General features: G+C 35.4%; 1 protein-coding gene across 12 annotated transcripts in view; it reads right to left on the minus strand.

Annotated features, from left to right (window-relative positions):
* PPP1R9A (protein phosphatase 1 regulatory subunit 9A) overlaps positions 1–23,840 on the minus strand; it is a 260,419-nt gene that overhangs the window by 26,054 nt on the left and 210,525 nt on the right. For 8 of the 12 annotated variants that reach the window (XM_012757084.3, XM_076006431.1, XM_012757081.2 and 5 more), the window contains 5 exons: positions 23,031–23,260; positions 21,408–21,504; positions 21,156–21,309; positions 5,428–5,588; positions 4,620–4,920 (listed from right to left, as the gene is read on the minus strand). In XM_012757084.3, coding sequence (XP_012612538.2) covers positions 4,620–4,920; positions 5,428–5,588; positions 21,156–21,309; positions 21,408–21,504; positions 23,031–23,260 — 943 coding nt within the window. The remainder of the gene's footprint in view (positions 1–4,619; positions 4,921–5,427; positions 5,589–21,155; positions 21,310–21,407; positions 21,505–23,030; positions 23,261–23,840) is intronic. The other 4 variants (XM_012757088.3, XM_012757087.3, XM_012757090.3 and 1 more) reach the window with 1 other exon arrangement.

Consider the following 23,840-nt stretch of genomic DNA (forward strand, 5'->3'; position numbering starts at 1 on the left):
CTTCCAGAAGACTTGAGTTGGTTATGTGGAGAGACATACTTACTAATTCATCCAAGACATTATTGAGCACCAACTATATGCCATACTCTTTGTAAAGGACCACAAACACTAAGATTAATCAGATAAATGAGAAAACCTTGGCTCACACTTGACAATTAGATGAGTTATTATACACAAAGTGAAAGGGGCAGAAAAGTGTGAAAATTTCTGTGGAATCAGAAAGAAGAGAATAATTCACTCTGCCTGGGAATGGGGTGGGTGTGCCTCAGGTGTAACTGAAAGAGACGGGATTTAAACTGGGCTTTGAAGAAGCATCGGGATTTTTCTGGAGCAGAGGATTAGGTGAGAGTGTCAACATGAGGTCCAGTTTGCACCTGTGAGTATTGCTAAAATCCATCTTAGTTCCCTCATTGAGGAGCCAACGTGTCAGATAAGAAGCACACATATAAACACGCGCACAGAGGGAAGCCAGAGGTTAACCACACCTAAGCTCTCTTGAGCCCAGGTCTGAATAGTGGATTATACTGGATTAGTCTCATATAGCAAGGAACTCAAGGGCTTTACAGAATGTTCGCTGAGAACAATGAACGTAGATCCCACTCTGTTAATCTATGTTGTATCAGCCTCTGCAATGGCATAACAATGGAAGCACAAAATTCCCCTGCAGTTTGGATAATACTGAGGGGGAGTGTCCTGCAGGGACATGAGACAGGTGCAGTAATGGTGGTGCCACAGATCAACAGGCAACTCATCGGTAAATTCAACCCAATGAGCATTTTCTGCATACACATCCAGTTATCTTTAATTTTATGCTCACTGAGCAACTTACTAATTTATGAACCTACCAACCAGAAGAGAGAGAATGGAACAATTGAAAGGTGCTAATTACTATGTCATCTCTATCTCTCAAAGTAAATCAGAAAATTTATCTTCTGGTTTTGAAATCAGTGTTTTGTTAGTTTGAACAGCATGAATCAGTCACTCTGAGCTTGATTAAATCTGGGTATATGTTATTGAATTTCTGGCTTCAGAAGACTGAGGACCAGACCCTTAACCCTTCAAGGCGCTGCCTGAGAACTGGGTACTATCTGAGTGTCAATGGGCTGACAGGGCTCCCTCTTGGACATCTTTCAAGGAGCAATGGAGCTTCAGTGTGGAAGGCAAGAAGGTGTAGGGTATTCTCAGTTGTTGATGGTGGTGGTTGTGGATGTCAGAGAGGCAAGGACTGTCATCAAACAATCAAGAAATGACAGCGAGCCAGAGTGAGAATGAGCAAGAAGGCTGGGGCATGAGGGGGGGGGGTTGGGGGGTGGGAGGAGGGGGAGGAGGAAGAAGAGGCAGCAGCAGTGGCTGTGGCAGGGGTAGATGGTAGTAGACAGACTCTAGTATGAAAACTCCCTGAGGAAAAGAATGGGATCTTGTTTATCATTATATATATTGAGGCTTTAGTACAATGCCTGACACAGAGTAGGTGCTCAATAACTATTTGTTGTGTGAATATGTGAATGAATGGATTAAGGCCAAATGAACATGAAAGAAAACTTTTATCAAGGCAATGAAAGAATGTGAGGCTTCAGCACTGCTTTCAGCTGGTCATGGTGAGTACCTAGCCATGGTTACCATAACAGTAACTGACCACTCATAAGGTTAGTACTTTATAAAAGGTCAATGAACTGCTTCTGCCTTTTCACCCAGAAGCATGATCAGCCTGGGAAAACTGAAAATGGGAAAGCCTAAGTACTTGGTCCCTGGAGAAGAAATGATCCACCCCCTCTCTTCTGGTCCTGCTACTGCCACTGGGAGTTTAATCCCAAAAATGCCAGAGTAGCAAATAAGGGAGGCATGGCAGGGTGGGGAGGAAAGGATGAAATTCTCACATTTTACTGCTCTATTATTACTAAAAGACTGCAAAGCACAATTCATAACCATGTCCTACTTCTCCAGTCTGTCTGAAAGGAAACATCTGCTCATGTCAAAGCATCATAAATAACTTAGAAGTAAAAGGCAGAGATTTAGCCACTTTTAAAAGTCTTTGGGTCAGATTTCATGTCTTAATGATCTAGTCTATGACTATAACATAACTTCTTCAGATAGCTAGCTATGGCTGATAAACTCAAACAGCGGAACACAAAGTATTAACCTACATGTAGCTCCAAAGTATATGCTTCTGTTGTTTTGCTTTCTTTACAGACCAAAGTCCATATACTTTTTTTTTTTTTTGTTAGACATAGTCTCACTCTATCACCCAGGCTAGAGTACAGTCATCATAGTTCACTGCAACTTGAAACTCCTGGGCTCAAGTGACCCTTCTGCCTCAGCCTCTGAGTAGCTGGGACTACAGGCATGTGCCATCATGCCCAGGTAATTTTTCCATTTTTGGTAGAGACAGGGTCTTACTCTTGCTCAGGCTGGTCTAAAACTCTTGAGCTCAAGTAATCCTCCTACCTCAGCCTCCCAGGAGTGCTAGGACTACAGGTATGAGCCCCCTTGCTTGGCCAATATAGATTTTTTTTAAGAGATGATAGAGGGCTAGCCACATGTACATATTTATGAAAGTACTATTAATATTATAATCCATAATTTAGATTAATTAAGGAAAGCTTTTGAAGCCTTTAATTGTTTTGAAAGTAGGCCAAAACCACAGTGACCAACCTGATCACCACCTCTCATGAAACAGCAGGAAGTCTGACATATATTCTCTTGCCTCCACTGGTATACTACATGCCCTACCTAAGTACTCACTGTTTACCTCAGAACTGCTTCTAGAAGAGCTGTGCTTAGGACCAGTCTGTGGAAGGTAATTCTAACAGCTGACAGGCTCAGGAAAGGAAACCAAGGAGAAAACATCAGGAATGAAGCTATGATGCTTACTCAAGAGTTACACAATAGTGTGAGTCCCACCGTCAACCATATTTCTATGGTCACAAGGTATTTATAGAATATTACAATTTCTGATCTGGTAGAGAAAAATGAGCATGCAATTTTCAAAAGTGTGGTGATGTACAGTTGTACCTACAACATGTGACTATCCTACATCACTGCTGGCAGTGGTTGATGGAGTTCTTCAAATTCCCATTTGCAGAATTTGGCCATCTGCCAAACTTGCAATTTGTTATCTAATTTAAGTGATCATTACTCTGATCATTAGTGAGGCTGATCATCTTTCCATATCTTATAAGTAATGTGAATTTTCTCTTCAATGAATTGACAATTTATTTCCTTAGCCCATTTCTGACTTTTTAAAAAGAATCAATGCTTTGTAGCTATTTGTATATTGGGAAGAAAGTCAAGCCATTAACTTTGTATGTGGAGTCTTTTTATATGTTTATTGACTAATGAAATCAAGAGTACTTATAAAATAGGTGTACAGTAAAACCAACACCAGCCCCCCGCCATTGCCATTTTCCAATCTTTTCTGGACTCTCCCCTTAAGTAAATGACTCCATCATTCCCATTTTTATCTCTAAATAATAAGCTAGTTTTGTTTAATTCTACAAAATAGAATCATATGTATTCTTCTGATATTGGCTTTTTCTTTTCAATGTCTTGTTCCAGAGGTTCACCCCTATTATGATGTTTCAGTGTAGTCTATAAACTTTCCCCATTGCACAGATTCATTATATCAATCTACTGTAATCCATTTGTCTATTCTATTGGTTTTGATACTACACAACAGGGCTTTTAGGAATACTCTTGTATATAGCTCTTAGTGGGCATGTACAGGATTTCTCTTGGCTATGCATACAGTTGAAGACTTGCTGCCATTTAAATTTGCATATATTGCCAGAGGGATGACCATAAAATAGTATTACATGTAAAACAAAGTTACAGAATAATGTGATTAGAATTCCATCTAAAAAACCAAATGTATAAAAATAAAACACATACACCAAAAATATGGATGTGTGTGTATATGTATGTGTGTGTGTGTGTATGTGCTACTTCAGATGTGAAAGATAATATAATCAAATCCACATGGTAACTTTAAAGGAACACAGACATGGAAGGAGAATGAACCTATCCTTTATATAGTTTTGCATAGTTTAACTTGTTTAAACAAGAATTTATTGCTTCTATGAATTAAAACAATAAAAGTCTATTGATACTGCTATGAAATTCTGGTGTAATTCTAGGAACCTAAATTAAAATTTAATTGACTAACTTCCTTGCATTATCTTTATCATAACGTTTCTATCATGTTCTCTGCAATATAAATCATTATTATAAAAATTTCTTCTCAATAAAAACCAATTAATGGGTTAAGATCTACATTACTCTGAACTTCATTTTCTTTTTCCTATATGACTATATTAGTCATATAGGAAACTGGGCTGCTATTCTACAAAATCTCTCCATGGCCCCCCAAATACTTTTCTTCAATAGTAAGCTTGTGGAGAGCTAAAGAGATAAAAATACAAAACCAGGTAGCAAAGAATAAAAATAAAATAAAATAAAATACATGGAGGGGTTGTTTTGCTTATTCCATAATATAAGAGGATTAGCTGTGAGAAGACAAAGGACTTATGATTATGAGAAAAAGCCATTTTTACATCACACAAATTGAGGTGTTAGCAAAGTCAGACAAAGCAAAACCAAAACAACAAAGAAATTAACAATACCTTTTTCTTGTAGTATTTTCGTGTTGGTGGCTTGATGGTGGCAAGGAGATTCTTCTGTATCATGATCAGACTTTGAAGGAGAAAAGTATGAAGTGTCCCCAGAAAGAGAGGAGAAAGTCTCCCTTTCTGGGTACAGTGGTCCTTCTTGACACTCAGCAATGTGATCAGACGAGAAGGGCACATTGCTAGCCACTGGGGTGAGGGGTGGAACACCAGAATCTGAGTCGGAAGAAGAAGTTCTCAAACCCTTGGGTAGAAGTGATTTGGTAATATGCATGTGGTTATAGAAACTGTTTGAAGGCTGTTGGTATAAGAGATTATAAAGGAGGTTATGCCATTGAGTATCAGTTCTACACAATACTTACTTTGAAATAACACTGACCTTTTTTTTTTTTTTTTTAGTGTGTCCCCCAAGAAAACCAGTTTTTGTTTTTTGGTTTACCAATGAAAATGCATAGTTCACAGCAACTCGCCATATTAACACTGTCGTCATTACTAACACAGATGCCTGAGACCTACAGAAACAATTACTTGCACATTCATTATTTCCCACTAAGTAAAACCTATAGCCAAATGTCAAAATAAAATATGACAGTATGGATAATGCTCTTGGTTAATTCATTGAATAAGTAGAGAAAAGATTTTGAATTACAACAATATAAAGAATTCAGGAGACAAAGACGTGGACTATTCCAGCTGTTTCCAACTAGGGCACAGATGCTGGCTGCAGAACAATCATCTTCAATAAGCTGTAGGAACAATGATACAGCCCAACACCACGAGTCAGAAAACAGCCAAGAGTGCTCACCTTGCGCTCTGCACTCTCCTCCCCATCGGTGGAACTGATGCTATCATAGAGTCTGGAGGATCTGTTGGACTTCTGGCGTCTCTTCTTCCCGGAGTGCTGGGCTCGGGTTTTAAGCGCTTTTGAATCCAGGAGCTCAGTTTCTGGGACTGCTGCACTGAAGTCTAACAAAAGAATATTGCAAAATAATCAGTGAGAGAAACCTCTAGAGAGGATTGACAAAGAGACCACAGGCACTGATAAAATCTCAAGGTTATATCAGTAACACCAGGAACAGGTGACCACCATGGCAGCCTGTCTAATAGTCCACACTAACAGAGAGTTCAGTACGACTGAGAAGTGTACACAGCCTAAAGGAAGAAACCAACACTAAAGATGACCTAGCTAACAACAAAAATCTAACATCCAAAGAGCATAAAACCTTCCTGCAACATAATTATAAAAGCACTGATTTGTATTTGTTTGGGTGTGTGTAGTTGGGGTATATGGTGACCAAAGCTGTAGGGGAAGATTTGTCAAAATTGAGAGCTCTCAGAAACCCTGGACAAAAAAAAACCCTGCAAAAGCCAGATTGTCATGTCAGGTATAGGCAAAAGAAGGTGACAATCAGCATACATTTTCTATAGCAAAATTTATTAATAGGCTTTAAATACTATACCATTTTGGTCTCAATATATATTTTTTCTACTCCAAATAGCTTCTGAAAAATCTAGCTATTCCTCTTTGAACCCTGTAGAAATACCAGTGAGGAATTCACTCCACCAGCAAACAGGAAATAAAATAAGGTCTGGCTACACAAATGAACAAGCAAACAGTTAAACAACTGTTAAGTACTTAATATACTAGTATTATGGATGGAGTAGGATAAACATTTCCTTTTCATTTCTAGTAATTAACTGCTAGGTTTGTATTCCAAGTTATTTGTATGTGCCTCTGTCTCATTTGTTTTTCAAAATACCTTCTCTCCCCACCAGAAACCACACTGATTTTCCAGAGGAAAATGTTTAAATCTTTAAACAAAATGACTCCAAGAAGAAAAAGAGAATCAAGGAAAAAAAAAAAAAGAATAAAGTGGAACACAAAGAAAATGAATTAATAAAGGATACTAATAAACTAATAACTAATAAAAGGAGAGTCCAATTTGCTACCCAGATTTTAAGTTAGGACCCAAAAGTTAACATTCTAAAGGGGAAGAAAAGGTTATTCATGAATATACCTACATAATGGTTGAGGGAAAGTACTCTCTAGTTGAATTTATTTAGAGTGCTACTACTCCTTACATTTGCATATGTAATCACTCCTTAGAAATAAAGTAGTTTGATCATCAATCCTATTTTATCTTTTCAGGGTGGTAGTCATTAAATGAAGTCATGTTTAAGGAATTAATAATTGTTTCTGGATTTAAATTACTAAAAATAAAGCAAATAACTGAGCTACAGAAAATTAGTAAGTACTGGCATTAATAGAATAAAACAATTTCTTACATTGTTATTAGACCAGGTAATTCCTTTCTACAGCATTATTCTAAAGACGTGCTCCAAATATGCTATATTACAAAATCAAAGCAAGAAAGCACCTCAGGTTATGCCTCTTTGACTTATGAAATCTAGCACTTGTCATATGGTTCTAACAAATAAAATTCAACATATTTTTGCCATCCATTGAATGACAAATTTACAGGAGGTTTTGACTTTTCATTTCCTATACTTGAATGAAGAATGAATACTCATAAAATTCGGACCAATCAGGTACATATAAAATGAACAACTAAACATTTTCTAATTAGTAGTCTATTTACTTTTTACATGTCAGTAGAGAAAAAAATAATCTCCTTGATCTCTTTAATTTCCTCCTTCCGATAAAATCTATATTTGTAGCTGCCCATTAAGAGTTCATTAGTTGTGATAATTAGGAGAAAATCAATCTTACAAGCTCTTGTTTACACATAAAATGTGGAACACCACATAGATGAAAGCAATAATATAATTAGAAATACTGTAGTACATGCACGTTTTATACCCTATCTGGCTCATATTTAGATTGTATGCTTATAATACAAAGCATGTCACATACTCCATCTCATTTGTTCCTCACAACAGCCCCATGAGACGCTAATCAAGTATGTTTTTTCCTCTCCCGAAGCTCAGAGAACTTAAGGAGCATGCCCTCATCTACACAGCTAGTTGATGAGCTACCATAATTATTCCAGTGCTTTGACTCCCACCCTGATTTAGCTAGTGTTGAAAAAGTTACTATCGTAAGATTTTAGTGCTATAAGAGTTCAGTGTTTTAGGTTATATAATCATATAATAATGTGGTTAGTCTAGGAAATTCATTTCACCAATAGGCTACATATAAAATATTATTGTTAATTGTCTATTTATATGTTAGAGAATATGAAAAAAAAAGAAGAAGCATGTTGAAAGCTATAGAACAATTTACTTCTCAGATGATTTCTTATTTTGTTGGTTTAACAACAGCTTTGGTTACTCAGTGATAAAAAGACCCAAGGAGGCTCATTTTGCTTTTGTAAGCATGGTTCCCTTTGCAATAGAATGCTGGCTCTGAGGACGCAGCATAGCACCCAACATCCAGGATTGCAGTAGCTACCCCATCACTGGGTACTGAACAAATAAAGTGAGAGGGGATGAGAACAACTTATTAGCAGAGTTTAATAGTGCAGAGAATTTATTCCGGGGCTCCTGGCTCCATTACTATTCAGTAATTTGCCTGGTACTGGTGTCAGACAATCCAAAAATGGCAATCTGGCATATCTGCCTTAGCATTAGCTGAGTAGGTGCAAAACACTTGGGTGCGCAATTAGCGGTGCAGTTAGCGAAAATCTAAAAAGCAGTGCCTAAAATCCATTACCCAAGTGGTCAACAACATATCCCATGTAATTAACAATTTTTCAGGGTCTGAAAGCAAAGATTTCAGTGCTACTTTATAGCAGTGATTCATGGATTACAAACCAGTAATTTATGTTCCATCCTGGAAAAAAAAAATGTTTTTAAAGCAGCGAAGCAGAAAAATGGAATGGAGCCGCCGAGAACTTTCGCTTCAGCAGTTACGCTAGAAGGAAGCTGGAAGGAATGCTGTTTACAAGCAGCACCTACCAAAGCACCTACACTGCACCTAACACCCCCCTTACAAGTATTAGAGGACATGTGTGTAGATAAAAGCAAAATGTGTACAGGACTTTTGCTGCTGGGTGACTAGAAGAGTGATTGGTCGCTATATGCTATCTTTTTCCAACACGTAATATAAGAATCAGAATATTGCAATTCCAAACAACCTTGGGATTCTGGTCCAACCTTCTGTCTTATATAAGAAAACTGAGGCTTAAAGAAGGCTGCGAATTTGTGTACAAACTTACACCGCACAATTAATCTGTGGCAGAGACTGAATAAATCTCAGGCCTCAGAAGTCTATGCTCCTTCTGCAAAGTCACTCTCAAGTCTGCAAGTAAACTTTTCAGTCTTCTGCCTTCTTTGAATCCTCTTTTTAGTCTTACTTTATGTTCCAAACAAAAATCCATGTCAAGGGCTAACTTTGCAAACTCGCAGAAGTACACAGCCACAGGGAAAAAACAAACCAACAGTGAGGGATTTTATTTGGCTTTCTGTATATCCAAGGAATAAAATTCTTACCAAAAAAAAAAAAAAAATTAGCTGTCTGTTTGGTGGATGGCAATGTGGCAGGAGAAATCTAACTGGCTCAATGTTTCTAAGTTATGTGCTGCTAAATGTAAAGGCTTAGGTGGCCATGTTCTCTCACCACCATTCATCCCCTACAGAGCTCCTAATCAATAATACACTGCTGCTTTCATAAACCCAAGATCTCAGTTCTTCTCTTCCCTCTTTTTTCCACTATATCTTGTTTTGTTGTTCATACGGGTCAGAAGAAAATTTTCTTCTCCTTCTCTGCTTTCTTATCTATTCTTTCTTTCAGACCCCAGTCTCCGAAATATCCTACCTCTGATTCAAATGCAGCTAGGAATATCAAAGAGCAGCAGACTCCAATGGATCAATAAATATAGACATAAATACAGAGAAGATATGAAGCAGCTAATGATAGAGTGGTTCTGAGTTGGTGGGACGCCACCTCACTCTACTTGCATTTTAAGATTATTTTCAATATTGCTTCAAATTGAACCCTTCAAAGAATTTAATGGATTTGATTATGATTTTAGCAGCTGTTATGAAAAATGCTCTATGAAATTAGGATGTTATATATCATATTACACAGAGACCAGTTCCCTACAGTAATGCTGTGAGTCATTCAGTTTTTTTTTTTTTCCCCCGCTAGATTGACGTTATTTTTGACGTAAATGGAATGCTGCCCACGGATCAGACACAGGCGGCAAGGGAACTGGGGGAATGGCGCAGCATAACAATAGGGTCCGCTGGCATTGTTAGGTGCGCAATCTTGAATCCCCTCCAGAGCAGTCCCGCCTCGCCCCACCGCAGGGCCTCGCTCCTGCTATTATCAACTGAAATGCTGAGCATAATGAGGCACTCAGTGGCATTTTAAAACTTAAACAGCATCTGCATATCATTCACAGTCACTGCAAGTTCATAAAAGATGGGCCCACTGGGGTTTGGGCTGATACAAGCTGCATTCAGGAGGTGGGTTTATGTATCACCGAGAAGCAGTGTAAAATAGTGACCCTAGGAGAAGACCTGGAGTTAGAATCTGCCTGGAAGTTATTCAGGAGTCATTCCTGCCTGGAATAGAATCTAGAACAAGTGGCTCTGCCACCAAATTGGGCAATTTATACAACCTCTCTGTCCCTCAGGATCCTCAAGTGCAAAGGGGCGTGATAATAACATAACATAATAACTGCAGTGTTATGAAGATTAAATGCATTGATATGTATCAAAGTACTTAGAATATGACTGATACTTATTATGAAGTACTCACTAAATGTCTTTACTGACATAAAGAGATTAGCAGGAAATTGAGTAGAGCAAGTTGCAGAACATGTTCATTTCATTTAAAATATAGAAAACAGCAACATAAAATATGTTAGTGGCAAATGCATAACTGCATAGAAAAACTAGAAATATATACTTCCTACTAATAATGGTGGTTACTAGTAGATTAGAGGATGATGGTTAAAGGATACTTTAATCTTATTTGTACTATTAAAATTTTTTTTTGGTATTATTTTGTATCATATAATTGTTTGCATTTATGTATTACTTGTACAGTTAAAATTAATTTAAAAAGAGGAAAAATCTAATTAGGACATTTTCTTTTAAATACATCTTATTATAATTCCACTTAAATCTAATGAGCTATGGTGTTTTAAGACTTAGTATTGCCAGATGTTGACATGAGCCCAGGGAACTTTTGTCAAAATCTGCATGACTGTCAGTCCTCCCCATTGAGAAGGTTGCTTTTTGCTGCCTTGCTACCTTACTAACTTAGCTAGATCACTGGGCCTAAGTAAAGCTCTATATGGCTTAGCTCCCAGTTACTACTTCATTTTAGTATTATATGTGGTCAATGTATTGAATCAGATATGGTAATGCAGGAAATGTATCTTTCTAGTCTCTGAACAAGTAAAAGATTATTGCTATTTTCTAATCTTCTAATTAGGTCTGATTTTTACGTTGTATGAACTACATATTTCACTTGCTAATGGTTGAAAAAATATTAGGAATTCCTTTTTACCTATTTATCAATAAATGCAATCTCAAAACCATCTATATGGCTTTTGAATCAAATTTGGTTATTTGTTTTAGTGTAGTGGTATTCTGGTGCAGCCTGATATCTAACAGCCCTCTTCAGTTTACAATCAGTCTACACTCCTGTTTTCAGTGGGCAGAGAGGTCCAAATTCTGCTGTCCATATTTCAGGAATAACTCTTCAGCAATGCCACTAGACTGCCTGGAGAGAGAGTAACTGCCAATCAGAAAAAACTATGTAAGATGTCCTAAACTCTATCAAATGTCATTTGAAACACTGGTAAGAGTTGCTTGATTCTGAGAATATGAAAGGATGCAGAATTTAGATTTAAACCATAGGGAAAGGCATTGGAATCTGATAGAAAAGAGATCTGCATAACCTAAAAGCCAAAGAAATGTAAAGATCTAATCAAATGACAAACTGGGGACTGCAGGCATCTGTGAGTAGACCTATGACGTCATGTGCATAAATTGGGTCTGGGGAGGTGGGCTATGTCAATGTCGTCTTCTTGACAATGACATTGTAGTGTCTCTGACATGGCAACAATAAACAAGCTTCTGTGTTTTCACTCAGGGTTGCCAATGAGAATCTAATCAGTTTTCCAGTCAAAATCTCTGGATATCAGTAACCCTAAGCATGCAAAGTAGGTACCCCCTCCACTTATAATTGTGATATAATAGCTTCCTTGATTAGTACAGGAAGAATTCGTTTCTTACGCCTCTTGTAGAAAGTTAATTCAGTTACCTAAAATGATAGTTATTTTCCTAAATGAGAAAGTATCTTTCAATTACAATAAGTTTTCATTATGTATGGCATTAGAAAATGTAAGAAAACTTTAGGTTCACAATCCTTGTAAGTGTAATGTATTAATGAAGGATGTGTAAGAATTTTTTAAGTACTTGGGAAGACTGTCAGTCTGCCAATAATAGTACTTAAATAGAAAATCAAATATAACAAATCTTTAAATGCAATTTTAAATGTTTGTAGGCATTTATCTAAGGTTATAAACAGTTTGTAATAAAGTTTATAAATAAACTAAATGTTATTCAAAAATCCCTTAACATCAATTTGCAACCATATTTAAAAATTTAAAGAACTAGGTTTTTGATAATGTAACTTTAGTAAGTCAAACATTAATTTAAAACCAAAATAAATATCTCCATGACTTTTTTGGTGTTTAAAAAAAAAACACCCTCAGTGTCATCAAAAAACTCACAAGCAACAGAGTTTTCATTGTATTTATGTTCTAATCTTTCTTTAGTTTCCTTGTAAGTAGACTTATTCCCTATGGGCCTCAGACATAATTACTAGACAGTATTGAAATAGAACAAATTAGTTCATGTCCACCCAATGGAACTCAGTTATACCCTGATGTTAGTCCCCTGAATTAACTGAAAAACTTTAAGAATCTTTATACTATAACCACTGAAACAATATGGTTGACACATTTTTTTATGAACCATACACAGTGGAGAATTTTCTGGAGATTAAAAAGATGACTTTTTTAGACAATGAAGTATTCATAAGTTTGAAGTGCACTTAACTAGAAATGAGCTGCTGTTGTTGTTATTGTGAATGTAGAAATTGTTCTCAGTATTAAAAACATGATGATTGCTAAATGTTTTTAATTTCTCTTCTATTGTGGCATTTTGATTAAAAATAAACATTGTTTTGCTGCTTGTAAAAAAAAAAGTAAAAGGATGGAAAAAGACACACTGTACAAACACTAACCAAAAGAAAGGTGATATAGTTCTTTAAATATTAAAGTATAAAATAAAGTGAATTACTAGAAATAAAGAGGGGTATTTCCTAATTCTATACATAGTTGTTAATCTGTTCAGTTTTAATGTTACAGATGCTTTGACACTCGTGACTGATCATGTTTCCTTCTTGGCAATTAGATATCTTAAGTGAAATCTGTGGCCCACCTTTAAAAATCTATAGGAGTCCTGGGCAACACTTCATGTACAACCCACACTCCACGCAGCTTCTTTCTCCTTCCTACTTTTAGATTCCTCCATCCTAATTTCCCAACCTATTCTTTTAGTTTGTTTTCCCTTAGCACAACTGTATTGCTATCATTCCATCTATGTAATTAGAATTCCACGGTGAACCAGACCATATATCTAAATGTAAGTAATACTTTGAAATACAGCTGTCTTGTGAAGTTTCCTTGGAAAGAAATTATACATATTTGTGTTAAAATTATCTTTACTTCCAGAAGACCATAATCTACCTTACAGCTCTGCTAAAAGCAAATAAAATTCAAAAGCCAAAATAAAATATAAAGTAGCATACTTTCCTTAAATGATCAGAAAATTACTCAGTTAAATCTCATTCTGACAAAATAATTTTGTGTTTTCTATTAAAACAACTAATACTAAGTACTAATTTATATCTCAGTATCACTGAAAGGTCTGGTGACTTCTGTGAACTTACAAAGATGCAGTGAAAAATATGAACCAAGGCGAGCTGTCAATTTCTGACTAAATACCTCCTTTCGAATGTCTCATTGATTTGGCAACAAAAGTTTTAATGGTTTACACCTAGGCAATTCAAAACTTGCACAAAACTAGACAGGCAATTTAGGTGCTTTGCTTTTTGAGTAAGAGGACAGATTTTGGCTTTAATGACATGCCAGAAAATAATCAATAAATATTGATTTCTCATTCATTTGGCTTGTTCATTAACATTTTCCATTGTGATTTACCAGGAATGTTCACACTTCAATTAGTGCAATTCAATAGTATTTCATAGTCAAAATTATTTATTGGGGATTAAAAAAAACTGAAAATAATTTGTTCAGAAACAGTGAAAATTGTGAAAGTTTACCAAATTCTATCTGTATGTGTAATTTAAAAAAAAAAACTTGAACCTACTCCAGAATTCCCCAGGCCCCAATTTAGAACTAAACAATGTGACAGCATGGAATAATTACCTCATTGCTCTGTATCTAATGCTCTTGTATGAAACGCTCCTAATAATGTAGTGCAAGCATTTGCTTTCCTTTTAATGACTTTCCATTTAATGAATTCTGGCTTTAATCATGCCTTTAACCTTACTTTAAAATCCTGGTTTTCAATGCTAAAAGTGAATGCTTAATGTACTCTCAAACTCTATCAGAAAATAAATCAGATGTGGTGGCAGGGGTCTGGCCTGCCTGGTCTCAAATTTACAGGTATCTGAAAAGAGCTACTAACTTTGAGGGCTCAAGAGAAAGGCAAAAAGGACAAAGAAAACGATTTCTTGGAGGAGTCCAATGACCTTAGGAACCTCCTTATCGACATAAATGTCTGACTGATGCTAACCTTTTTTTTTCTTACCTAACCTTAAACTAATATTTTAATCCTTAAAAAAATCTTTTGTGGCTTTCCTTATTCTTACCTTTTAATTATTTCAAAGTTTCCATGTTAAAATATTTTATTTATACAAAAAAGTATACCATATATGTAAGTCATATGGAAAAAGAACACAACAATGGTAGAGAGCTTAAATATCAAAAAAATGTATTAACTCTATCTTCAGCTCCATTGTTTGTTAAGATGTATAGATCCATACTCCATTAATGGGGAAATCATACTTAAGGCATTTGCCAGCCACTCGATATTTATTAAAAGCTCATTTAATGTGGTATATATGCCATGGAATACTACTTGGTCATAAAAAATGAAATCATGTCTTTTGCAGCAACATGATTGAAACTGGAGGCCATAACTTTAAGTAAAATAACTTAGAAACAGAAAGTCAAATACTACATGTTCTTGCTTATAAGTGGGAGCTAAATAGTACACATGGACACAGAGAGTAGAATAATAGACACTGGAGACTCAGAAGGATGGGAGAGGAGTGTGGGGTGCAAGATTACCTGTTGGAGGGTACATACACATAATTGGGTGATGGTTACCCAAAAAGTCCAGACTTCACCACTACACAGTATATCCATGTAACAAATCTGCATAGGTACCCCATAAATCTATAAAAGTAACTTTTTAAAAACCCCATTTAAGAACTGCAAAACTTGAATGGGAGACATCTTAATGAATTATTCAGCCTATCCTTTCCTGAAAATATGCTAAATTATATCTGTAGGTATCCACTAAATGAAGAATAAAAGTTAATATAGGAAAAAATTAAGCAAGGTAAAAAAACCCACTTGATTAATCCAAAAGAAGGCAAGAAAGCATACAAAAGAACAAAGAAAAAAAATAACTAGAAAATAAAATAGATGTTAGATTTAAACTCTACATATCAGTATATACATAAAATAGCAACTTCCTAAATTCATCTTAAAAATAAACATTGATAAATTTATAATAAAAAATAAATAACCAAATGCTTACAAGAGACAAAGAAAGAGTAAAAGGATGACTTTTTTTAGAAAATGAAGTATTCATAAATTTGAAGTGCACTTAACTAGAAATGAGCTGCTGTTATTGTTATTGTGAATGTAGAAATTGTTCTCAGTATTAAAAACATGATGATTGCTAAATGTTTTTAATTTCTCTTCTATTGTGGCATTTTGATTAAAAATAAACATTGTTTTGCTGCTTGTAAAAAAAAAAGCAAAAGGATGAAAAAAGACACTATACAAACACTAACCAAAAGAGAGGTGATATAGCTCTTTAAATATTAAAGTATAAAATAAAGTGAATTACTAGAAACAAAGAGGGATATTTCCTAATGATCAAAGGACAATCTACTGGGAAGATTTATCAATTTCTAAATTGAATATACCTATTGACATCACTTCAAAACACATAAAGCAAAAACTGATGTAACTAGAAGAAGAAATAGATAAATCCATGATTCTAGCGTGAAATTTTTTAACACATCTCTTTCAGTAACATATTCTAGAAGTGTTGAACCACTTCTAGACAATTATATGAATTAAAAATTTATTTAATTAAAAAATTTGACCTGACATTCATGACAGACTTCTTCCTGGGCACCCAGCTAGATCAACAGAGAACTAAATACCATGATATCCGATCCATTCCCTCTCCCCAGTAATTTAATTGCTTTTACTGAACACTACATTGTATATTTATGTGATGCCATTAGTCTACAATGAAAATCACTACATGAAAGTGTGCTAATAAAATCATGAGTGTATCTTCTATAAGGATGTTGTCAATATTATCAGCACTGTTTGCTATAAATCATGCATTATTTTATCTTGTTACCAGTAGTTGTACTTTCCTTGAGCAGATGGTTTATTTTAATCTTATGAACACTGTGAATAATGTAATTGACAAGGGTTTCCTTTTTCTTCTGGCAAGTAGAAAGCTTAGAGCCAAATTAAAGATCCAGCCTTAGAAAGAGTATAAGTATGTATATATACTTGGCAGCATCGTTTCTGGTTCCACTCTGTCCTCATCCTCATTCTTCTCTCTTCCCTGGCCACTTTGAATTTACCCTAAATTTTAGAGAAGTGATTCAGAGAATCAGATTCTATACAAGCCAATTATGCTAACAACTGGGTCACAACAAGCAAATACCAAGTGGATGGGACCTGATGATCAGAATTGGCTGGCTTGAATATTTAAACAGACTCAGAGTTCCACAGACACGTGCACACGTGCTGGGTTTGGGGCCCAGTATACTGGGTTCAGGATACAGGTGCAGATCACCATCTTCAGGATCTACTTTTGGGTAATATGGAGTCTTATTGCAACAGCCAAACCATTTTATAGAAAAAAAGTAAGGGAAAGGAGAGGAAACAAGAAGGTATTATTTTCATATCCTTGTGCTCCTTTCTCCAGTATCTTTTAAATTTAGCTGGATAGTAGTTAAGAAACATTCTTATTTTTAAAGACATCCAGGATTGAGTAATTAATTCTAGCCACAACCTACTGTGAAAGTCTAGACTTTCCTACCATCCATCATGTGGTAATTTAAGTCTTTTCCTTCTTGCTCGGTTCTCATCAGAGCTAAGGAATAATAAGAAACTAAAAGAACGAAGCAGAAAACGCTTTCTGTAACCCTCCACGTTCACACTTTTGGAAAGACAACATGCTTATCTAATTGGTGGTCCACTGACTGAGCAGGTAGATGTGAGGAAGAAGCAGCACTTGGTGGCAATATTCAAACTTCACAGAATTCCTGGGATTATATTTATAAACCTACAGGTGACTTAGTTCCCATTATACTTCAAAACTATTCATGGGTCACAATGTTTATAAAATTACATACAAACTCTTCTTCAGGCACTCAAAGCGCATTTTTACTCCAAGAACACCCTATGCCATTTCAAATGGCCCCACCTTTAACATAATGTGTATGAATCAGAAAAAAAAAATCCTAATTTTATTCAATTTTTCTCTTCTTTGAATGCCCTCTCATCTCTTAAGATACTTACATGGTGCCTTCAATTCCATTTCTTTTTTTTTTTTTTTTTGTCTTCTACCAAACCTCTTCTCTCCTTCACCTTTGGTCCCAGCCATCCCACAAATTATATACCTCATTGTACACTTGGCAGGGTCTACTACTTTCTACCTAGCAGCCACCCTTCCCTTTGCATTCAGTGTGCTACCTAAAACCTGTCTGGAAGCAAGTTTTCAATGTTCAAAAATAACTTTTTATTAATAAATGATATCATATTTACTCTAGACTTCTCAGGATAATTAGAACATGCCTTCATATGTAACATCCACCTATTGGTCCTAGACTTTCTTCCAGTATCTCTATGGAATATGCATTATCCTTCTTTAACAAAACAGCCTATAAAATATTTGAAGCTAAAAACAGTATCAATGTAAGGATACTGTTACAATCCCACAATATAAAGAAGCTCAGGAAGAAAGTGTTATTTCAGTGACTTTTCTAGGAAATCGAATCAAACTAAGATTACAACCCTCTAACCTACTATGATCTCTGTAACACGCCTATCCTCTGCTCTTCTTCTAATCCTGGCATTACCTATCTACTAAGAAATAACAAACATGAAACACAGCAGTAGGGCAAAATTATCATTTTTCCTCTCCTTGCCCATATGAAAAATAATATTTGACCAACACACCAGCATAAACTGGTTTGGATTTGGCGCCTGTTATGACTCTTGGTTAGACAAAAAATTTTATTCTATTTGCTTTATGTAAAAATAAGAAAAAAGTATTACAATATATTAAATACTGAATTTGTATGGGTAATCTTTATCAGAATTTTAATGAAATACTAGAGTTGGCTTAATTTACAAAAAGAAACATACAAATGGTGTTAAAATATAATTTTAACTGTGGTAAATTTTTGTATGGTTTGGAAATTCATATATGGTTTGGAAATTCAATAATTCAATGCTGTACAACATTCTTTTGTTTGTTCTTCATTACAGATTATTAATTTTAACTGTGGTAAATTTTTGTATGGTTTGGAAAGCAGTTTTATTCCTCAAAACTTTATAATAATTCAACGTTGAGAGTCACATACTTAAACCACTCACACTCGAAAAGCTCTGTTCTAGAAGAGCTTGAGTCCGTATGAAGAAATGGTTGCTTATAGCTCTTCCTTTCTGCTGCCTTCACTTGCCTTCTTTTCTCTTTCTGTCACTATTTCATCCTGACAGTTTTTCACTGACCTATAATTGATCATCTTTTTGCTTCAGAAGCTCCCTCAGGTCTAAAAACACGCTAAGCCACTCATCTTAACACTCTAGTGTCTGGAGAGCAAATCAGAACTGGACAGAAGGAAGTAGGGAGGATAACACTGCATCTAATGGGCAGGGAGTAGGGAAACTGACTGTACCTGCTGTACCTCTCCCAGGGTAAAAACATGGTGGGGATCTTTAAATGCTGAATGGCTGATGTTAGGTATGTGCCCTTACTCACCATTCTACACCTTTAGAACTTCAGCATTCCCTAGCAAAAGAAAAGATCTATTTAGAAAAGTGCTTTCCAGAGCATTCCCATCTAGCTACTGACCAAGCCATTTTAGTTTATGTGATCAAGCAATTGAAGTTCAAGGAGATCTATCGATAACTGACCGTTCCCAGCAGAACTGGAAGAACACTGCTTGTTACGTATGCTACTAATGTCTGAGATGACTGCTTCTATCTCTACCGCAAAAGCATGGATTGGTTTCAGGAAGAATTAGTAGTCTCTGCATCTCACTGTGAACCGACAGTGTTGCTAAGGAAACTGATAATTATGTGGCAAAATGGAGGGTGTAGAATAGAAAAAGGGTTCAGAAGAAATGTAAGGTTTTGATCCAAATCACCATGTTAATAGTATAGTTTGCTGATCTTCTATAGTCATATAATTTAATAAATACCATTAATTATATGTTTGACAAGATACAAATTTCTAAACTGAAAGAAATGAAAAGCTACTGGTTACTGTTCATACTTTGTATATGTCACAGCAGAAATGTGTATTTATTATAAACTACAATTATTTTAAAGTTAAAAAATTCAAAAAGGTGAAAAAATACACATTGGTTAGAGTTCTGATGTTTTTCTTTAGATATCAATATTATAGTGTTCTAGGTATAAAAGTTATAATTCCACAAAAACTCCAATAAAATTACTCTTTTTGGCCTTATGGATTAAGTTATAAACCCTCAAAACACCCTGTAAGTTAGGGAAGAAAGAAGTATTACTATTTTTATAATATACACAGCAAAATCAACCGAGAGAAGCTGAATTATCTTCTTGAAGTCACCTACCTCCTCAGTTAGTGGTAATACTGGTGCTAAATTCTCCTCTTTCAGCTGCCTGAGAGGCACTGTTTATAAATTATATCCTACTTAGAGAAAACTCCATCAGAAGGATATAAACCTAGTCAATGGATTCAAATTTCTAGATATCGCTTTAATTTTAAATGAAGATTTCCAGTACTTTCCATTTTTAATAGCTAAGAGTTTAGTTCTAAAAGTTAATGATAGGATATAAACACTTGTTTATCAGGAAAAGCTCGTTGCAGACATTTTAGTATGTGAGAAAGATCATCAAAAAACGAAACAGCTCATTATTAATGGTGTTTTACTGCATGTGCAATTGCTGCTGTGAGTTGTCAGTCCTATCATGACAATTCTGCTGTACAGCATTCTTTTGTTTGTTCTTCATTACACTTCATTTCATTTCAATTTTCGAGACAGGGTCTCGCCGTTTCACCCAGGCTAGAGTGCAATGGCACAATCATAGCTCACTGTAACCTTGAACTCTTGGGCTCAAGTGAAGCGATCCTCCTGCCCCAGCTTCCTGAGTAGCTAGGACTAGAGGCGTGTGCCACCATGCCTGGCTAATTTTGCACAACATTCTTTTATTTTCATTTTCCAAAGACTACAATGTATACATTTAAAAAGATGAAACCAAAAGTTTTATATCCTCCTGGGTATTTATCTTTATAAATTCTTATATATTTTCTAATTTATAAATATACTATAGATATTATAATATTCTCGCATATTCTTATACACACAATCTATATATGGTGTATGTGTATGAGAACAGAAGTAATTCATTTACGGTTTGTATATAAAAGAAGATGACCATTTACAATAGAAAATGTTTCCAGTGTTTTGGTCTTACTTGATCTTTGACAGGAAGAAACCTGAGAAGAACATATAGAACTGCAAGGTAAAAGTATAAAACTGTACAGAATGTGTCAGCTAAATGAATTCCAAGTACCAGAAGCAGACAGGCTGCCTTCTGATGTTATGAAAAAAAAATCTTTATTCTAGTGATTTAAAAAATTCTAAGCCTTACTCATTAACACAAAAGTAGTACAGCTTATGCTAGATGAGACAGACTACCATTTTTAAGGCAGTTTATTAAGTCTATCAATTTTATGATAGTTTAAAAATAATTACTGGCCTATCATTGGGATTTTGTTAATTCTCTATATTAAAGCATTTATTTTTGATAAGATGTGCTAAAATGATAGACTTATTTTAATAAGCCTTTCTTCTTTTCCACAGTAGGAAGATATTTTCAACTTTTAAATCTCTGAGTCAGAAAAAGAAGAATGTAAGGCCAAATTACAGTCATTAAAAATGATTTTTTGTGGTTAGGTTAAACAAACCTTGGTCTAGGCAATCCTTACCAGTTGTGCGCAGCATTTCCGCATTCCGCAAGTTCTCCTCAATTGAGGGAATTTCACCAAGAGCTGCACTTCGCTCATAGATGTTGTTGTTATTGTTAATTTGAGTTCCACACTGCTTCATTTGCCTGTACAACTCATCTTCGGTATCTCGAATCTAGGAAAAACAAATCCATTCATAAAACTCTGAATTAGCACTCCCCTCCCAGTACCAGGCAAAACCATCTAATTATTTAGTGGCTTTGAGATACTCACCCGTATTTCCAGGGCCTGCATTTCCACATGATGAGCTTTTTCCATATCTTCTAATCTCCTCCTTTCTGCTTCCTGTCTCTTGAAGAAATCGATTTCTCTGAAGAAGATAATAAAATTGATTATATCAAATACTTGATAAATGAGGAAACATGTAAAAGTTCTTATTTGAAACAACTGCACAGTAGAATAAACACTTAGATGATTATTTAAATCAACAAAATTCAATCATAAAGAAAAAGCATATAGTAATGAAAGAAAATCAAATATCTTTAATGAGTCACAAAGTAAAGAAAAATGCTTTGATTTTTCTTATTACGATTTTCATTTCTGGGCCCTGATTGTAGAAAACCTGTACACATTTAGATGGGGGCTATTGCACTAATGACCTGGCTTCAGTAATTTAGTGGAGATAATTATGTGTCAAATAGAAATAATTCCACATTTGCAGTGATATATGCATAGTAAACTGATGGAACTGGATGGTAAGAGTTCAAAAAAGAAAATTATAATAAGATTTCTTTCTATGAACAACAGTAAAGAGGGATCTGGGTGAGTCAGAAATACTAAGGGGAGTATTCACTCATGCACCTAAGGATAATATGGGGAGAAGGAGAAATAGCTCCATTTTGAGAGCCTAGAATAGAATATGCAAATTTAGCAAAATTTAATATAAAATTATTACATGAAAAAGATTTAGGTATGATTATTTAGCAAAAAGAGTTAAAAACAGCGATGTATTGAATTTATGGTCACAAAGCAACAACCCCTTTTTTGACAATAAAATTTTGATAGCAATCTCTTTTAAACATTAAAAGCATTCTTTCCATAATAGGAAATAACAGAGATGTTGTGAATCTTACATATTTGCTTAGCTTCTTAGGCTTAGTATGGAAGACCAGAAAAGGTAGTGGAACTACTTTTTCAGTCTAGTTAGCTAGAAGTAACTGATGGAAAAATCTAGTAAAAATCTTCCCGATGGGTCTCCCTGACATTACAATGAGATCCAACAGATGGAAGCAAAGCAGCAGTGGCTCAGAAAGAGCTGCTGAAATCCAAAAGCAGAGTGTGGTGATGGTCTCTGTCACTACAGTGAACTGAGGCCCTGGTAATTCTCTCAACAGCTGAGAAATGCAGAGTGGAAGGGCAGGGGCTCTTGCTAGTCAATATTTACACTGTCTGTAGTGGGCAAATTCTGCAGTTACTGATTCTTCCACTATAGACAGGAGCAGTCTGATCTAGGCCCCAACGGCTGCTTTGCATGTGCCATATCAACAGTCAGTCATTCTGCATGACTTCAGCTGGGCTTCTTGCTTCTAAATCACAGAGATGTTTCAAAGATGATAAAGAAATTCAGATGATTTAACAGTTAGTATCAATAACTATCAAAAAAATGAAGAGGTCCTGGTTGCCAAAAAAATTGTAAAATATACAAAGCATAATCTCATGAAAAAATGGTAAAAGCAATTTCTAAAACTTAATGTGTATTTATGCTGTTAACTATGCTTTGGAGAAGTTGACAACTCTGAGGTCATCTTTTCTTTTCCACTAGATATTACAAAAATATTGGATGTAAACCTTCTTCAGACACACATAACTATTCTACAGTCATCACAAGCTGCTTACTTTTGCTGGAATTCCTTGATCAGTTTCTTTGCCTTGTTGTATTTCTTCTCCAAGGCTTGATACTGGTTTTGAGTCTCTTTGAGATGCTCGTTGACACTGTGGCATAAGCTTTGAGCCTCAATCCAGTAGCTCTCCAGGTTCAGCATTTTTTCTTTGTTGTCTGCAATGTTCTGCTGCAGCCGGGCTTTCTCTAGTTCCCATCTCATTTTCTCAGTTTCTACTACATGTAGCTGGAGAAAGCAAATGTCAAGGTAAAAATAATTGGGTACTTCTATAGTAAAAAATCTCTCATATTTTTATAGCATGTTTTAGACTAAATACTATTATTATATATACTCAATCATCAAAACACCTTGAAATGAGAAAAGAAAGTATTATTTTCATAATTTCATAATGACAAAATGGAGGACTTGAAAAGCAAAATGATCTGCCCAAGGTCACATATCTGATAAATGGGAAAACACAAACTAGATTCCAACTCTCATGATCCTTCCATCACTCCACATGGTATGATCTGGGAGCAGTTATGGATGTTCCAGAGTTTGAGTGATTATAGCCAATGAATGTTTTGAGAGTTTTTTAAAATGCATAATTATATGTAAAAAATTAACCAAAAAGGGAGTCAGGAGAGGCAGGAAGGAAGGGAGAAAGGCATGAAAACATAGTATGGGCTCATGGTGACGAAGGGGACTCTGGAGTTATTCAGCTTAGATTTGAATCCTAGTTCTGCCATGACTGGCCATGAAAACTTAGGCAAGTAATTGAAGTTCTCCAGATTCGATTATATCATTTATATAACACATTAGTATG

This window comes from Microcebus murinus, chromosome 9 (assembly GCF_040939455.1).
Source record: "Microcebus murinus isolate Inina chromosome 9, M.murinus_Inina_mat1.0, whole genome shotgun sequence".
In the NCBI taxonomy this organism is placed as follows: Eukaryota; Metazoa; Chordata; class Mammalia; order Primates; family Cheirogaleidae; genus Microcebus; species Microcebus murinus.